The sequence below is a fragment of the Mytilus galloprovincialis genome, chromosome 7, assembly GCF_965363235.1.
Source record: "Mytilus galloprovincialis chromosome 7, xbMytGall1.hap1.1, whole genome shotgun sequence".
NCBI classification, from domain to species: domain Eukaryota; kingdom Metazoa; phylum Mollusca; class Bivalvia; order Mytilida; family Mytilidae; genus Mytilus; species Mytilus galloprovincialis.
Genome location: NC_134844.1, coordinates 55740838 through 55758549, shown reverse-complemented (window position 1 = coordinate 55758549; position 17712 = coordinate 55740838). Strand labels below are relative to the sequence as shown.

The window sequence follows — 17712 nt, the reverse complement described above, 5'->3', positions numbered from 1 at the left end:
TAGCAGCTAGTCTTAAGCTACATGTTCAAAAGTCAAAATCTACGTAGCACTACATAGCAGCTACGACATTGAACGCGGTCCTGGTCATTATATTTCGTCATTGTCAAATAAGTCATGAAACCGTCTGAACATACTCGTGATAATGGCATGACTTGAATCTAAAACTTGATTTAAGTGCACATAGTTCAGTAGCATTTTTGTAAACAACATCATATCAATAAAAATATCCGAGAGAACAAAAAATTTCAACCTGTTCAGGAGTGATATCATTGTGTAAATCCAATACTACGATCACCTACATGTAATTCATTTACCAATTTGAATAGGAAATTTGACACATTTCCTAATTTGTCGATAAAACAGAGAATATTATTGAGTTGATTTCATTAGAAAGTATGAATTAAACATAAACATGGTACTATTAAGTACGCTATCATTATGAATCAGTGCTTAAGTATTGATTTATAAATGAAAACATTATTTTTTCCTCGTTTTATGTCTTAAGGTTTTTAAGTTTCCAAATAAATATGTAATTACATTTTTAGTTTTAAGTATAATTTTAACAAGCACCCACTGAAAATTCATTAAAGAATTATTGAAAGATTTTTATTAGAGCTAAAGAGAAATGATTCGTCTTGGCAACCGACCATGCTTGTTGTTCTGTGTGAGCCAATGCTGTGTGTTGAAGGCCGTACATTGACCTATAATGATTTACTTTAATTTAAAATTGTTATTTGGATGGAGACTTGTCTCATTGGCACTCATACCATATCTTCCTATATCCATTGGTGTTATTATGATATCTAATAAAATATGGTAGAAAAATAATGATCATCATGTTTATACGTCCGTCCGTCCGCCTATTGTTGGTTTGGTCTTTTTTGTTAGATTGCTTTCACTGTAATGAGGGTCTTGATAGGGGTATTTTATTTCTATATCTATTTCACTTGAAAATCATTTTCTGTTATCTTTAGAAATAAAGCTTAATGCACAATACTATTTAAAGTCACAAATGTCCGAAAGAACAGATAAAATAGTTAACGTAAAACATGCTTATGATTATGTAAAGTCGTCAAATCTACGAAAGACCAGCACAAAATGTCACATATACGCTAAAATTTTGAAAGACTATAACAAAACAGTAAATATAACTTAGAAAATACAAGGTCGAGAAACCCAAGGAAGGCCAGTGCAAAAGGTTAAATATTCGCAGGACAAAATGAGATGAAGACCTCCTCCTACAAATAATCGTAATGAGAATCGCCAATCTAATCAGTAACACAGTGATTGTCGTTGGAGATCTAGACAATACACCATAGAGCACGACAATTGTAAGATCATGTTTATCACCAAAAACAAACGAGGACAAACTGTCAATCGTGATTTAAAAAAATGCGTTGTCGAGAGATAATGAAAAGCCAGCGCAAAAGTTTTCAAAGTAATTTCCATGTTAGACAACAAATTTCATAGAGCAGTTAAAAATCTCAAGACCAAATTAATTAATATAAAATTCGAAAAACAAGGACAAAATATCGAACGATCTTTTGAAAAATGCATTGTCGAGAAATCACGACAGGCCAGCGCTAAAAGGTTGAATATCCACAGTGCAAAATGAGATGAAGACCTCCTCCCACGAATAATGATAATGAGAATCGCTGATCCAATCAGTAACAAAAAGATTGCCATTTGAGACAGACAGACAGACAATTATATTCTTTAAAACCACTGTATACACATTGGTATAAAGAATGATATAATAATACATAGTATAGAAAATAAATTGTGCACATAACAAAATAGAAATGTTACAATTACTATTTATATACATTTCTATATATATATATACAAGAAGTTTTAATTATAATAGAAAACTAATAGACAAAGGCTTAACAGGAAGACCTGCTACTTAATTTATAACCTTTATAAATTTTGCATATATTTTAAAACTTATTTCTATGTGTTGTTTGTGATAATTTACAAAATTTTAATATATTTACTCTGTTACAATAAAAATTATCCAAAAACAGTTTTCTTGAGTCGTCTAGGGATCTACAATTCAAAAGAAAATGAAATTCATCACCTAATTCTTGACATTGACATAAATTACAATATCTCATTTCTCTATCTAAACCTATTCATGTTCCAGTTTCAATTGGTAATCTAGGATAAAGTTCTACACCAACAAAATATAAACCTATCTCTATCTGGTAATATATCTAAATATTTTTTCGAATTCAAACTTATCCTTATATAATCTATATGATAAACCTTTTGACGAATTACATTTATCTGAACGCCAGTTTTGTTGAAATTGGTCGTTTTAAACTATTACTCAGTCATTTTGTGCTAAAGCCAGTTTGTGCTAAACAGATATTACTATAACCACATGTATCAAGAATATTTTTTATAAACATAACCCATTCAGACATACAATTATTCTGTGAATATGTTAAAAACATAAAGTTATACCAAATGTGTGACAACTTATTTTCTTTGCCGTGGACAATTCTACACCAATAATTTACCATACGCAGTTTAACATAGACTACCATGGGATACACACGGGATACACACCAAGTGCATCATTTACCATAAAGTTTGGAGTTGACTTCTTTAAGTTCAGTAGTAGCTTGCAAAATTTCAAATGTACTCTCTCTATAATACCCATATTACTGAGGCCCCAAAATCCCATAAAGTAAAGTCGGCTTCACTATCTTATCGAACAAATCATACTGACATCTCACCGAAAGGTTATGAACTCTCCCCTTCTTAAGTACATCGTTCATGGCACGGTAAAGTATGCCTTAATAACTAATCTCTTTTTAGTACTTGCTAAACTACCTGTCCTTGAAAAAGTCAATCCTAAATATGGAATTTCTTTGACAACATCTAATTCAATATTATTAAAATAAAAATGAGGATTTTGAGATAAACGTCCACAAGAAAAATTAATAACTTTCGTTTTACTAGAACAACACAACATAGAGCAGTGAAAAATCATAAGACTAAGTTATTCACCAAAAACTTCAAAATAAAAGGACAAAATTTCAAAACGAGTTTTATTACAGTTGTTGTCCATTCGTTTGATGTGTTTTGTCATTTGATTTTACCATTTGATTAAGGACTCTACGATTGCATTTTTCTAGGAGTTCAGTATGTTTGTGATTTTACTTTTTAAAATGCATTGTCGATAACTCACAAAATGCCAGCGCAAAAGGTTAAACATCCACAGGGCTATGGGAAACAAAGACCAACTCCTACGCATAATGATAATCAGAATCGCTGATCGAATCAGTAGCAAAGTGATTGCTATAGGAGACAACACAACATAAAACAGTGAAAATCAAGGAAACATGATCAATTCATTCGGCAGTAAAGGAATTTGAATACGTCATTTTTTGCGCTTACGCAAAGAATGACATAAGCGCAATGAGCAGCAATTAAATACATGTATCTGTGCTGTATTGACGTACTGTTATTAGTCAAATTGTATGCTACAATACTTTAATTTCCTGTTCATAGACTAATAAGGCCGATTATCTGTATTACAGATTCTATAATGAGATTGTAAGCAGAGAAGTCAGCTTTGATCATTTTAAGCCGTAATTTTATTTGAGAAAAAAATCACTTGGCATGTAAATATATTTTGGTTTTATTGATTGCTTCATTAAGTAAACCATTTCTATATATATATGTACAAGCATCAACACACGTTTCCGTGGAAACCAATCAATATAATTATATTTGACTTTTAGATTAAAAGATCGAGAAAGAATGTATAGTTTTGATTGATACTTGAAGAACAAATTTTGATTAATTTATAAATACCTTATTGACGATGTAACAAGAGAACGAGAAATCAAGTAATCTGATTTATTTATAATTGAACCCAAGTACTGATCAACATGTTACAAGTTATTAAGTTCGATTGACACTGACATAATGAATAGCAAATTCGTATATATTAAATTTCATATGTGGAATTAATTTAAATCAATGTTTATTGTTGTATTTGGATCATTGTACGTGTTGTGATACTATTGTATGTTTTGAAACGACACAAACATTCATTTATGAAAATAAAAAAGAACTTGTATCAAACCTGCAGTCTGCAGTTTTTCTTCCACTTGTACACGAGAGAAAGTAGAAAAATATTTTTGAAAGCATTTTTTGTTGAGCCTGCGACTTTTGTCTCGGAAAGCTCGACATAGGGGAAGTGACCCGACGGCGGCTACGGCGGCTACGACGTCGGCGTTAGCTAACTTCTCAAAAGCTTCATATTTTAGAAGGTGGAAGACCTGGATGCTTCATACTTTGTATATGGATGCCTCATGTTACGAAGTTTCCGTCAGTCACATGTCTAATGACCTTGACCTCATGTTTATTGTTAAGTGACTACTTGAAAAAAGTTAAGATTTTTTGTAATGTTAAATTCTCTCTTATTATAAGTAATATGATAACTGTATTTGGTATGTGAGTACCTTGCACGGTCCTCATGCCGTCAGACAGTTTTCACTTGACCTCGACCTCATTTCATGAATCAGTGAATAAGGTTAAGTTTTGGTGGTCAAGTCACTATCTCAGATACTATAAGCAATAGGTCTAGTATATTCGGTGTATGGAATGATTGTAAGGTGTACATGTCTAACTGGCAGGTGTCATCTGACCTTGAAATCATTTTCATGGTTCAGTGGTCAACATTAAGTTTTTGAATTTTGGTCTTTTTTTGTATTACTATATGCAATAGGTCAACTATATTTGGTGTATGGAAATATTCTATGATCTATATGTCAGTCCCGCAGGTTTTATTTGACCTTAAACTCATTTTCATGGTTCATTGCTCAGTGTTAAGTTTTTGTGTTTTGGTTTGTTTTTCTTAAACTGAAGGCTTGCAATAGATCAACAATATTTGTTGTATAAAATAATTGTTTGCTGTTCATGCCGGCTTGGCATGGTTCATCTGACCTTGACCTCATTTTCATGGTTCATTGGTCAATGTTTAGTTTTCTTGGTTAATGTTAAATTTATGTGACAGTTGTAATAAAGCTTTATATTTAGGATTATCAACATAAAATCCATGATTAGTAAAGAGGGCGGGACATTTCAGCGTGTGCACCCTTGTTAGAAAACGAATAACATGCGCAGAAAATAATCGCGATCAAAACAATCATATTCATATAAAGTAAAAAAAAAAAAAAATCGTCTTCAAACAAAATATTCTGGTTGCAAAAGAAACCTGAATAAATATTCTTGAATTGCATTTTGTGTTGTCAAAAATAGACAAGGCCACTAGTACTAATCTAAAATTCTCAGACGCAAAAATTGGATTGAATGTTTTCATCTTGCTGGATAATATCTACGATGGATATGCCCAATATACATAATTTAAAGCTACAACTTTAACCCAATTGGATTTCAACGTAACACTAGCTTCTTGAATGTCATAAAAACCCTTACAAATTTAGATATATACACATAATGAATAAGATGCAGGTAAAACAATAAAATAGAATTATTGATTTTGTAGTTTTTAAATGTCTTTGGCATTCGAAGCTCCGTATGAGTTTTTTCCTTTGATGATAATTGGGAAAGTCTTGCTAGTTTGGGTATCTCTTCTTTATGTATGATATTAATAAAGGAAAAGGCAGTATACCCCTGTCCAATAGTCATAATTGATTACTCAGTTTGACAAAGCCGTACAAATACACAATCTGAAGTATTTTTATTTTTTTATTAACAGACTAGAGGTTGCATTTCTGTAAATATTGACAATGCAATAGATCAACAATATTTGTTGTATAAAATAATTGTTTACTGTTCATGCCGGCTTGGCATGGTTCATCTGACCTTGACCTCATTTTCATGGTTCATTGGTCAATGTTTAGTTTTCTTGGTTAATGTTAAGTTTATGTGACAGTTGTAATAAAGCTTTATATTTAGGATTATCAACATAAAATCCATGATTAGTAAAGAGGGCGGGACATTTCAGCGTGTGCACCCTTGTTAGAAAACGAATAACATGCGCAGAAAATAATCGCGATCAAAAAAAACATATTTATATAAAGTAAAAAAAAAAATCGTCTTCAAACAAAATATTCTGGTTGCAAAAGAAACCTGAATAAATATTCTTGAATTGCATTTTGTGTTGTCAAAAATAGACAAGGCCACTAGTACTAATCTAAAATTCTCAGACGCAAAAATTGGATTGAATGTTTTCATCTTGCTGGATAATATCTACGATGGATATGCCCAATATACATAATTTAAAGCTACAACTTTAACCCAATTGGATTTCAACGTAGCACTAGCTTCTTGAATGTCATAAAAACCCTTACAAATTTAGATATATACACATAATGAATAAGATGCAGGTAAAACAATAAAATAGAATTATTGATTTTGTAGTTTTTAAATGTCTTTGGCATTCGAAGCTCCGTATGAGTTTTTTCCTTTGATGATAATTGGAAAGTCTTGCTAGTTTGGGTATCTCTTCTTTATGTATGATATTAATAAAGGAAAAGGCAGTATACCCCTGTTCAATAGTCATAATTGATTACTCAGTTTGACAAAGCCGTACAAATACACAATCTGAAGTATTTTTATTTTTTTATTAACAGACCAGAGGTTGCATTTCTGTAAATATTGACAATGCAATTTCCCATAGGAAGTCCTTTTACGTCTAAAACTGTACCACTTTTACTATGAAGTTTTGAAAAAAATCTTATCCTAGAATTGAATGTTCATATGCACCACAATTTTTTCATGGTCAAAATATAGGGCTGTGCGGCATATTTTTAACGTTTATATGCCCTGAACTTCTCAGAGTTTAAACTAACACTCATTTTCTTAGTTACCCCTACCTCGAATGAAAGGTTACCACATATTTTAATGTAAACAATATGAACATTTTTATTTACTAATAACATTGCCAAGTGATGTCTCTGTGAGATGGAACACAGAGAGCATAACTGGGAACTAAATTAAATTTTCTATGAACATTCAAGTTCTCCTCAAAAAGGCTTGTTTTGAGAAACAGCTGTACAAAGTGCAACATAGAGCAACAATAATAATCCCAAATTTCCCCTAATAGAAATCTGAAATGATTTTTTCTATTACAAAGCCAGAGCAACAATTCAAATGACAAGTTTTCTTACTCAATGTGACGAATCCCTTCATATAAATCTGAAACATCATTTTTACAGATAGGCCAGAGCAACAATTTGAGTCACAAGTTTCCTTACTATGTTTGACTATTCCCTTCACAGGAATCTGAAATATTTTAAATTTCTTCAAACAGACCAGAGCAACAATATGTACCACCAGTTTTCCTTACTATGTTTGACAAATCCCTTGATAGGAATATGACATATTTTGGTAGTCTATTTCAAGGCCTGCGCAACAACATGGATGACAAGTTTTCTTGTTCAGTTCGACGAATCTCTTCATAGGAATCTGAAATATTTGCATTTTCTATTTCCATGCCTGAGCAACAATTTGAATAAAAAGTTCTCTTACTCAGTTTGACAAATCCCTTCATAGGAATCTGAAATCTTTTTTTTTCTAATTCCAGGCTAGAGCAGCAATCAAAACCAAAAGTTCATTGAAACTGAAATATTTTTATTCTTCTTTTAACAGGCCAGAGCAATAATATAAATCACAAATTCATAATAATCTGACATATTCTCATTTTTTTTTATTAACAGACTAGAGCAAACATATGCATAACAAGATTTCTTACTCAGTTTGAAAAATTTCTTTATAGGAATCTAAAATAGTTTTATTTTCTATTAACATGCCATAGCAACAATATGTGAATCGATAGTTTTCTTACTGAGTTCGACAAATCCCTTAAAGTTTATAGTAATCTGAAATGTTTTCATTTCTTCAATTTCCAGGCCGGAGCAACAATGTGAATTACAGGTGTTCTTACTCAGTTTGACAAATCCCTTTATAGGAATCTGATATATTTTTCATTTGATTAGGGACATTCGTTTTGAATATTCCTCTAAAGTTGAATTACTTTTTACCAGTGTCTTAAAAAATTCATCTGATAAAAAAGTAACACATAACATTTGATTTAAACAAAATAATGTAAAAACAAAAATGAATTTACACACATTTTTTTTTATCAATTTCTAACTCTGTTTGACAAAATCTTTACAAATAAGGAATCTGAAATAGTTCCATTTTTTATTACCAGGCCAACAATTTGAATGACACGTTTTCTAACTCAGTTTTACAATTTTCTTCCCAAGAATCTGACATGTTTTCATTTTTCTATTTCCTGGCCAGAACAACAATTTGAATGACATGTTTTCCTACTTAGTTTGACAAACATAACAAATGAAAGTGATTTAAGGTAACACGATACCGAATGACGTTACGCCACGAGTTACCGTTCCTGACGTTATCGAATAACGTTCACACAGACAAGCCAATGCAGCAGGTTTTGCAATCGCAAAGTGATTAAATAATAAAAAAAAGATATATTTTTGACTACTATGTGACATTTTTAACGGTAACTTTTTCTAGATGCAGAGAACCGAGAGTTTTGATGCAATATATAATGGTTAACTTATTTGCTTTGTCGTTTTCCGGCAATTCTACTACTCATTGTTAATCTTTATCATGTTTATAAATGTATTACTTTACTTTTCAATATTCTATTTCTTTAATATTTAAGCATCTGCATGATTTATCTATATATGAATCACAAGTTGTCTTAATTTTTAATTTACTAAGTTTGATAAATCCCCTCATAGGAATCTGAAATGTTTTCATTTTCTATTTCCAGGCCAGAGCAACAATTTGAATGACAAGTTTACATTTCCCATGTACTCAGATGGCACTGAAGATTGTGATATGGTAATTGAATTCAACATGATGTCTTTCTCGAGAACAGCTTTATACGCTACCATGACAACTAATTACAACGAATCCTACGATAATATCTTAGACAAAACACCATTTGTTATGCCTTTGAAACAGTATCTAGGCTTCAATGCTTCAAAAGGTTTGTAGAAATAATGTTAGCTATGATCTTTAATCATCTTTAAAGAAGAAAGTCGTTCGTTTGAAGATTTTATTTACGCATCAATTGCGATGAAGTTTTGTTAAATGTATCATGCATGTTCTGTTATTAGAGATAAAAGGAGACGTTAGCAAACTGATCAGATGTTTAGGAAATAAATCTTATAAAAATGATATGTCCGTCGTTGGAAAAACTTAAGAAAAATTTATGAATATGCTATTCTGTATACCTTTGTTCATACATTTTGTGCTAGTCTATTTGTTACAATAAAGAAAATTCATTACATAAAAATAAAAATAAAACAATTACATTATCTGAAAAAAAGACGAACAACAGTTTATTCACACACTAGACTGAAAACAAACCTATCCTTCAAACCAGTGAGTTAATTTAGGTGCTTCGGACGAACCATAAGTTTCTGATCCACATGCCACTGTATATGTTTGCTAAAAAACACCTTCAAATTTAAAGTTTTCTTATGCAAAGCGCATTGTAGAGGGGTGGTTGGCTGAGGTTCTCGGTTTTGACTAAATGCTATTATAATTATGTACTGTCTCTAGGTAGTTTGTTTGTAGGCTATTCAAAAGATAAAATGTTCGTATATAAAAAATCAAGTTGTATCAATACATTTCAATAGCGCTTTGTCTTTTCCCAGATAAATTAACTGTACCTTCAGTTGTTTTCAGTCATTCTCGTTTGTCGAAACATCTACTAGATTGTGTTTAATGACACTAATCAATGAATTGAGGTTTACATTTGATACATGGAACTAATTTGAATACCGACCCTCATAGGTAGTCCAGGTAGTAAAACTCCTCGTCCTTATTTTTATGAATTAAGTACCACAAAGTAATGGTCTCACTTTTCTGTGCCATATGCTGCCTGGCTATTTCGATCCATACTATTCTAAATTTTCAATCAAAACAATTAGGTTAAAATAAAAAAAAACAAATCAATTACAAATGCTTTATTCTTAATATTTTACTTTTTTTGACACAGAAATTACCATTTACAGACATACAAATACATCAATGTCTTCGAGTGATTAGATTTAAAATTTTTAATGCCTCATTTAAATCAGTTCTACATGATAATTCAATACATAAGCGATTGATGAAAGAATTGACATTATGCCATACAATCCTGATTTCACGGGGAAATGGTTAACCAACAATGTATTATGAATTATCCTAGCTATTATCAACCGGATGTTGATCATTTTCCTGAATAAAAACAATTCAGTAACTAGCAGTCATTTATGAATTGCTGACGGGAAATGTCGCGTTTCCCAGGCACATGAATACTAATGTAAAAAAGAGAAAGGTAATTTTTCAATCAAATCTGTCTTCGTCTTTAGGACATTATTTGTATTGATTTTGTTTGGGTTTAATATTGATGATGTCTCAAATGTATACTTTGTATATACAGCATGATTTTGAATCCCGTGAGGAGAACATTTAAAATTTTAGTGCAATGATGATTTCTCATAACATTATACTAAAGTTTATATATATTGAAACACCTGCAGTTTTGTTTGTTGTTGCTTGGTCTATCTTAGTGTTGTTACACGTTAAGGTGGTACCCAACACCTTCACTAAAATTAATTTGGCTCGTTTAATTTTCATACAGTTTTTGCAAAGTATTTACTTTGACCATTTGACAAAAATATAAAAAAAATCAAAAAATTATAACCAACCAATTTATCAGAAAAAATACACTGGTTATATAGCAGTTTGACAAACACTAATTTTGATCATTAAGAAGCTTAATATTCCCTTAACAACGCAACGTAATAGCCGAAAGAGAGATACAGCAGATTGGTAATCCGAGATAATATTGTCAACCGAGGCGGAACTAAGGTTGACAATGTCTAATGTCTAATTAATAAGTTTAATGAATTCTAATATTGAGGATCAATTTTATCAATTTTCAATGCTAAAACAGGGATGTTTCGACAGTCTTTAGAATCGGAACTAATTCATGCACATTTACATGAAATCATTTTAGAACTACGATTACCTTATCCTGCCCAAAATTGCCAGGAAGGATTATATTACAAAAGAAATCATAATTGTTTTGATCATTTGGGATTTGAAAGGAAAAATAGATAAAAACTCAGATTAATAGATAACAACCAAATAGAGAATTACATGAATTAGTAGTTTCTTCACATGAACAATCTTTTTAACTAGTAATTAATTGGATATCAAATAGCCTTTTACTTCAACAATAATTGGATCGTGTCCCGAATGAACCCCAATTAATGGTCAGTGTATGGCAAACCAACATCAATTAATCTATCAAGACCAAATTAAATGAAAATCTGTTGTCATTGGGTATACAGTATCCATTAAAATGACCGGTTAGACTGCTGTATCAATTATAATTAAATCAGGCTTGAATATGACGAAGGTTGGAAAATTATACGGTATTGTCTTTTAACATAATTATTCGATCTGGAAGACACGTATTTGCTGTCGAAAGCCAAAACCAGAAAGGATACAAACTAATTCCCACAGAGATTTAGATAAATGACTTTTTTATTCCGGTAAATTGACATTTATTTATAATCAATGGACATTGCTTTTATTCAAAAACAAAAAGTGTTCAATTACAGCGAACACATGCACTGGCTTTATTAAACTGAGTTTTTTCCTTCTGAAATCACTTGGAAAAAAACATGAATAATCCTCAAGGTTGTACTTGATTAGGTGGAAAAAGCAGTTGTAAACTACACGTCATGAATTCATTATTTTGTATTCATCTTTTTTTTAACATTTATTAGACAGGAATAGATTTTTATGTGACAATGATGAAGTTATGAATGCTTCTGCAAATGCATGCATCTAACAAATCAGTAACTACATTTGGTAACCTTGTGTATAGCTGTAAAAAAATCGTAACTTGTTAAACCCACAACATTCTGTGTATGTGTGTCCCAAGTCAGGAGCTTGTAAATCAGTAGTTATTGTTTATTACTGTATATCGTATTTTTTATTTTTTTATTTGTTAATTTGATTTAAATCGGGTGTCAGATTTATCATTTTAATTGTTTTACACTATGTCGTGTATTGGTCTTTTATAGCACGGTTGTTTAGTGTATAAGTCTGTAAACGTAAATAGTTGCCAAAGTCTACATCTGTTTAAAAAGTCTGGAACCGTCTTCGTTCACGGAACGAAACTTCCTCATGCAAAAATCTGAAAATAATTTCGTAACAACATGGTGGGTTGTCCACGTGTTGCCACCTATCCATTGTGATTTTTGTCTCTTAAAGGTTTCTATTGGAACATTAATAAATGAAAGCTTTTGAAACTGATAGAATAAATCTTCTTATCATCATAAGCCTTACGTACATATAATTCTGTAATATTTACATAATTTCTGTAATTCTTTCACATTTAAATTATTTCAACAAATGCGTTACATTTACATTACTTATGTAATGTCTTCCTGTTTTAATTATTTCTGTAATTTTGTAATTGCTTTCATCAACATTGTATCTCTAATTCCTTCACATCAAATGTACCAATATTTCTGTAATACACATTTCAATTATATCTTTACTTCTTTAACATTTAGATAATGTCAGTAATTTGCCTTTACATTAGTTCTGTAATTAACATGAATATTATTTCTGTAATTCCGTCACATTTACATTACATCTCCGATTCATTAACATTTACATTAGGTCTGTTTTTGCTGTACATTTACATAAGTTCTCTCACTTCTTCACATTCATATTATTTCCGTAATTGCTTTACTATTATGTTATTTCTTTACTTTCTTTACTACCTTTACATTTACATTGTTCTGTAATTCACTGATGTCTTATAATTGATAACTGTCATACAATAAGAGGTTTAACAATGTTTAAAATCACAAAAAAAAAATCATGTACCAAGTCATGAATATGACAGTTGATTTCCATTCGTTTGAAGTGTTTGAGCTTTTGCTTTGTCATTTGATAATGGACTTTATTATTTGAAATTTTCTTTTAGTTTGACATTTCTGTTATTCAAATTTTTACAATGCATCTTTTTTATTTCAGTTTTTACATGGAACGTCAATTACACAGTATCGGCTCAGATTCACCGCATGTACGGTGACGTACTACACATATTGAATTCAAATTCGTTAGGACGGAACTATATAGTTTACTGTGATAAAAATTATTTTATTACAGTTTATGGAACTGATCCTGACACTAACGTGACTATCAATAGTATGAATAACACTGTGATTGAAGCTCATAGACTTGATGTCGGAAATACTGTAACTTTTGATCCGGAAATGTCCGATGTTTATCAGATAAATGCATCGGGTACCATCGGAATTATTTATAGTAATGTAGATATAGCCAAAACAATTGTCTGTGATCAAATTGACGATATTCTTTGGGAAATGATCCCTCCTATTGAGAAGAACGGAGAGGAATTTATGATACATATACCTGATATAGAAAGTGCCTTTTTGGAAGTTTTAGGTAAGTCCTTTATAGACCCAACACTCCAAACTTAATAAAACAAAAAAATCAAATCAACAGGACTTATTGGTTGGAATAGTATTGGTCAGTTTATAGAATAGCTAGATATGCTTATGTTTTCAAAAGTATCATTAAATAGCAGTTTATCATTATTGATATACAATACTGGGATTCCCTACTGAAATTGTCTAAAACATCTGTAGAATAAGACGTTTAACATTGATCCCTTTCATGTTAAAGAGTACGAGAGTTTTTTGTATTTTCCTTCAATGAAAACATTACCTATACAAGCTATTCAGTCCGTTATTCCGATTGAACAACCAGTTCATGAGTACAACTGCAACTCAGATATTGAGAGTTAATATAAACTTTGGCCTGTCCGGTTGAATTGTTTCTTTTTATTCCAAAAGAGAGCACTTTGAAAAAATGAAGAGAAGCTACTATTATAAACTTTCACATCAAGTTCCACATTTTGATGATACTAACAATTGAAAATTAAAAAAGTAAGAGGGGAAAGATCTGGAGAAATTAATGTAACAAGAAAAAAATATTTCAATTTCCTTTTATGAATATTCTAAGCTATGCATCTAAATTCCACAAATACCTGCACATTGAAAATACATAATAAATTGATAAAAAAAGTCCTGGGCTTCCTTTTTTACCAATCATAATGTTGTTCATGACCGTATGTTGCATGGAACTGCTTGATGTCTAAGAATCCTCATTGAAGCTGAATGCATCTTGCATGAAGTTTTGTGGACGCCATAATGACCGTTATGATACTGGTATATTTCTGTCACAAATAACTACGAGTATCCACTTGTAGCAAAGTACATTTGATTTTGCAGATCCGGACATCAACGAATGCGATGTATAACTTGATTTCTTTTATTTACAATGGCCACCAAGTCGACGGATACAACAAGTCTTGCAGCACATGATTGCCCATAAGGATAATTTATTTTTGAGTCTGTGTTGCTCAATTTTTACTTTTTCTGTTAAGTGTTTTGTAGTTTTTCCTTATTCGGTTTGTTAAAGAATCCAACGTGTTTTTTTTCTCGATAAACGTGAAATAAATAGAGTATTTTTTTTTGCTTTCCTTTCAATACTTTGTTGCAGATATTAGTCTCTTAATGAACGTTTTGCTATCACCCCTTTAATGTTGATCACTGTTTAAAATTCCCTAAAAGACGATGCGAAAAAGGGTTATATTCAATTTCAATATTTGTGAATGTCATACCAGAAAATATGTAGCCAATAAACATATTGTTCACGAAGCAGCAATCGAGATTGAATAGAATTATTTTTCATAAACCCTACCTACACAAGTATATTTTGTGTTTGTGACCATAACACGAATAGTGTATATGCAATGTTTCTTCAATAATGGATTAAATGCCTTAGATTTCAATAAAAAAAGTTTTATTAATTTAATAAACAACATGTAAAAATACTCCCTTTTAATTTCACCAGTAGCATTTTAAGAAAAAAGAGGAAGCAACTACCCGTCTTGAATAAGGATAGACTGGCTTATTTGCTCTGACTGTTGTCCAAATAAAATATCTATTTAAAAAGAATACGATAAAATCCTTTATATTTACTCAAACTAGAAAGTTATACAATAACATTCAAACAATTTAAGACTGCAACAAAACAAAAAATCTAAAATACTTTGTATTACATTCAAAAACATGGTTTGGTACACATGCATTAGAAACTCAATAGCTACATTTCCAAAGAATTAAAACGGTTATGTCAAGATATAATTAAAAAGCAATTGACAGACAAAAATATGGCATCAAAATAGGAAATTCTATATGCATTTGGATAATTTATTAAATGGCAAACGTTAATGCATTTGAATATGACACTTTGAAATGTAACAAACTCTGTTTTCTACTTATAGGTTATGAAGATGGCCTATTAAAGTTGCATTTGCCGGATGAACTGACGACAATTAACTTAAAAGCTTTTGAACGTAAAATAATAAATGTTTCTCATGCACGTGACGTTCACATGACTTCTTCGACATATGTCTCAGTCTTTAGCACTTTGAAACTAAAAACAGACACAAATCGTACAGCAACGAATGTTTTCAGTGTTTTCCCAACAGAACAATTTATTAATTGTCTATATGTAACGATTTTGAATTGCACCAACAACGTTTGTGGTTACCTTGTAACCGAAAATGGCATCGGTAGTGTCAATATATATAATATCGAAGGGACAATCGTTCGATCATTCAATACATCAGATGTAGATCAAAATAGAACGACTGCCAGTTTTGAAATCAGTGATATATCAGACGGCATCTATTTTGTGCAGTCAGAAAATAGTTCTGCACACCTAATACTTTACTATTTGAATTTGAGCCATGGTAGATATTACCAGACAGCCAGATTAGACAATATGAATTGCGATATGTTTGCATCTTTGCAAACATCTACTTTTAACGAGGAAACTAGCGTTTCGACAAACACCTTATTGGAACAAACTTCTGTGCCAAATGACATTGTATCTTCAACCCATCCTATAAAAAACTTTTCTGGTGCTTATATTGAGAACGTTACCGTTTCTTATTCCACGATTATACAGCCACAAAATAATACACTGATTAACCAATCTGCTCAATCTGTGCCAAAACTTGGATTACTGTTTTATTTAACGTCAAACACTTCAACTCAAAACGAGACTACTGCAGTGGAACCAATAAACAACCGTTTGATATTCCCATTTATGTACGAGGAGATACCGGCAGATGATAGTGTTTTAAACACATATTTGATAGCTGTGATAGTCTCCTTATGCACAGCAATATTTGCAGTCATTGCTGTTATATCAACTTTTTTGTTGCTAGAAATCTTACGAAGGCGACGACAGATACGCAACACAAAAATTCGACCGTTTGTAACATGAGTGTAATATTGTAGTAACGTGTCAAAAAATTCTTCTTTCCTAAGCTCGCCAACTACATCAAGTGACAACTTGCATGAAAAAATAACTGTATGTTTCAGTACTATTAAATTATTTGTTCGACTTTAATTTTTTCAACAACAACAGTCCTACGACTTTTCCTATCCCTTTTGCAACATCATTAATTGTATAGTTTTTTATACATGTAATTCCTAATTATAAGTACACATTTCCATATAGTTCACAATTTCAAATTAGTATAGATATAAAGCTACATTATTTATGACATTTGTTATTGAATGTAAAACTAATTGACACAGTAAAACCTGATATCGCAAGAACATTTGAATTTTCGAGTCAGATGATGAAAGAAGCAAAAAAGTATGTTTTGCTTAAAAAAGATAATAGAACCACGACACTGAAATGCAATATTGTTTTTTAGAAGTTAACCGTAGGTATATGGGAGGTTTTAGTGAGACTTTGCCGTTTAAACTGTAATATGACTTAGAATTAATTTCGATTTTTGAAAGGTGTTTCAAATATATAATCTACATAGAACGTGATGTGATATCTGATGGTAGAATCCAGCCCTTAATAAGTTTCATAATATAAGCAAACAAACTATTTTTTCCACGGATCTGCATATAGATATATCTTTCATAGATACATGTACTATGATTGATTTTATTTTAGCAAGACGCGTATCGTCTACACAATACTCATCAGTGACGCGCGAATCTAAAAGTTAAAATGTCAAAAAAAGAAGGAAGTTGATGAGCAATGAGGACGAAAATATCCTTAAAGTTTTGCCAAATATAGCTGAGGTACACAAGCCTTTGTATTTCAAATATTCAAAGTTTTATTAACAGTTATTTTATAATTATTATAATGACTCTATCAATAATGTTTTTATCCTATATAATGTCATCAGGGATAGTCTCCTTTTTCGTTTGTACATCACAATAAGTAAAACAGAGCATTGGGACGTCATAATAGTTTTGGCCAATGAATAACTGAACTAAGGCGAACACACACTTTGATAAAAATAATCAACAGGTCAGGAAAATGATCAATCCACTAAGAGTTGAAAAACAAGAATAAATATCTTTACACTCGAAGTGTTTTTTTTTTTTTTTGTATTATTCAGTATGTTTCATATGAATGTTATTTGTTTGAAAAATATTGCTTTTCGATTGCAGTGTAGATTATTCAAATTACACATGTAAGGCCTTATTCAAATCGGTATCTAGAAAACTGAAAACTGAAAACGAATATCTGTAGATG

General features: G+C 31.0%; 1 protein-coding gene across 2 annotated transcripts in view; it reads left to right on the top strand.

The window, feature by feature from the left end:
* Window positions 1-16711, top strand: part of LOC143083326 (uncharacterized) — a 44885-nt gene extending 28174 nt beyond the window's left edge. For both annotated transcript variants that reach the window (XM_076259587.1, XM_076259588.1), the window contains exons 4-6: window positions 8795-9013; window positions 13081-13515; window positions 15422-16711. In XM_076259587.1, the coding sequence (XP_076115702.1) occupies window positions 8795-9013; window positions 13081-13515; window positions 15422-16431 (1664 nt within the window). In that variant the 3' untranslated portion in view covers window positions 16432-16711. The remainder of the gene's footprint in view (window positions 1-8794; window positions 9014-13080; window positions 13516-15421) is intronic.
* The last annotated feature ends 1001 nt before the right edge of the window (window positions 16712-17712 follow it).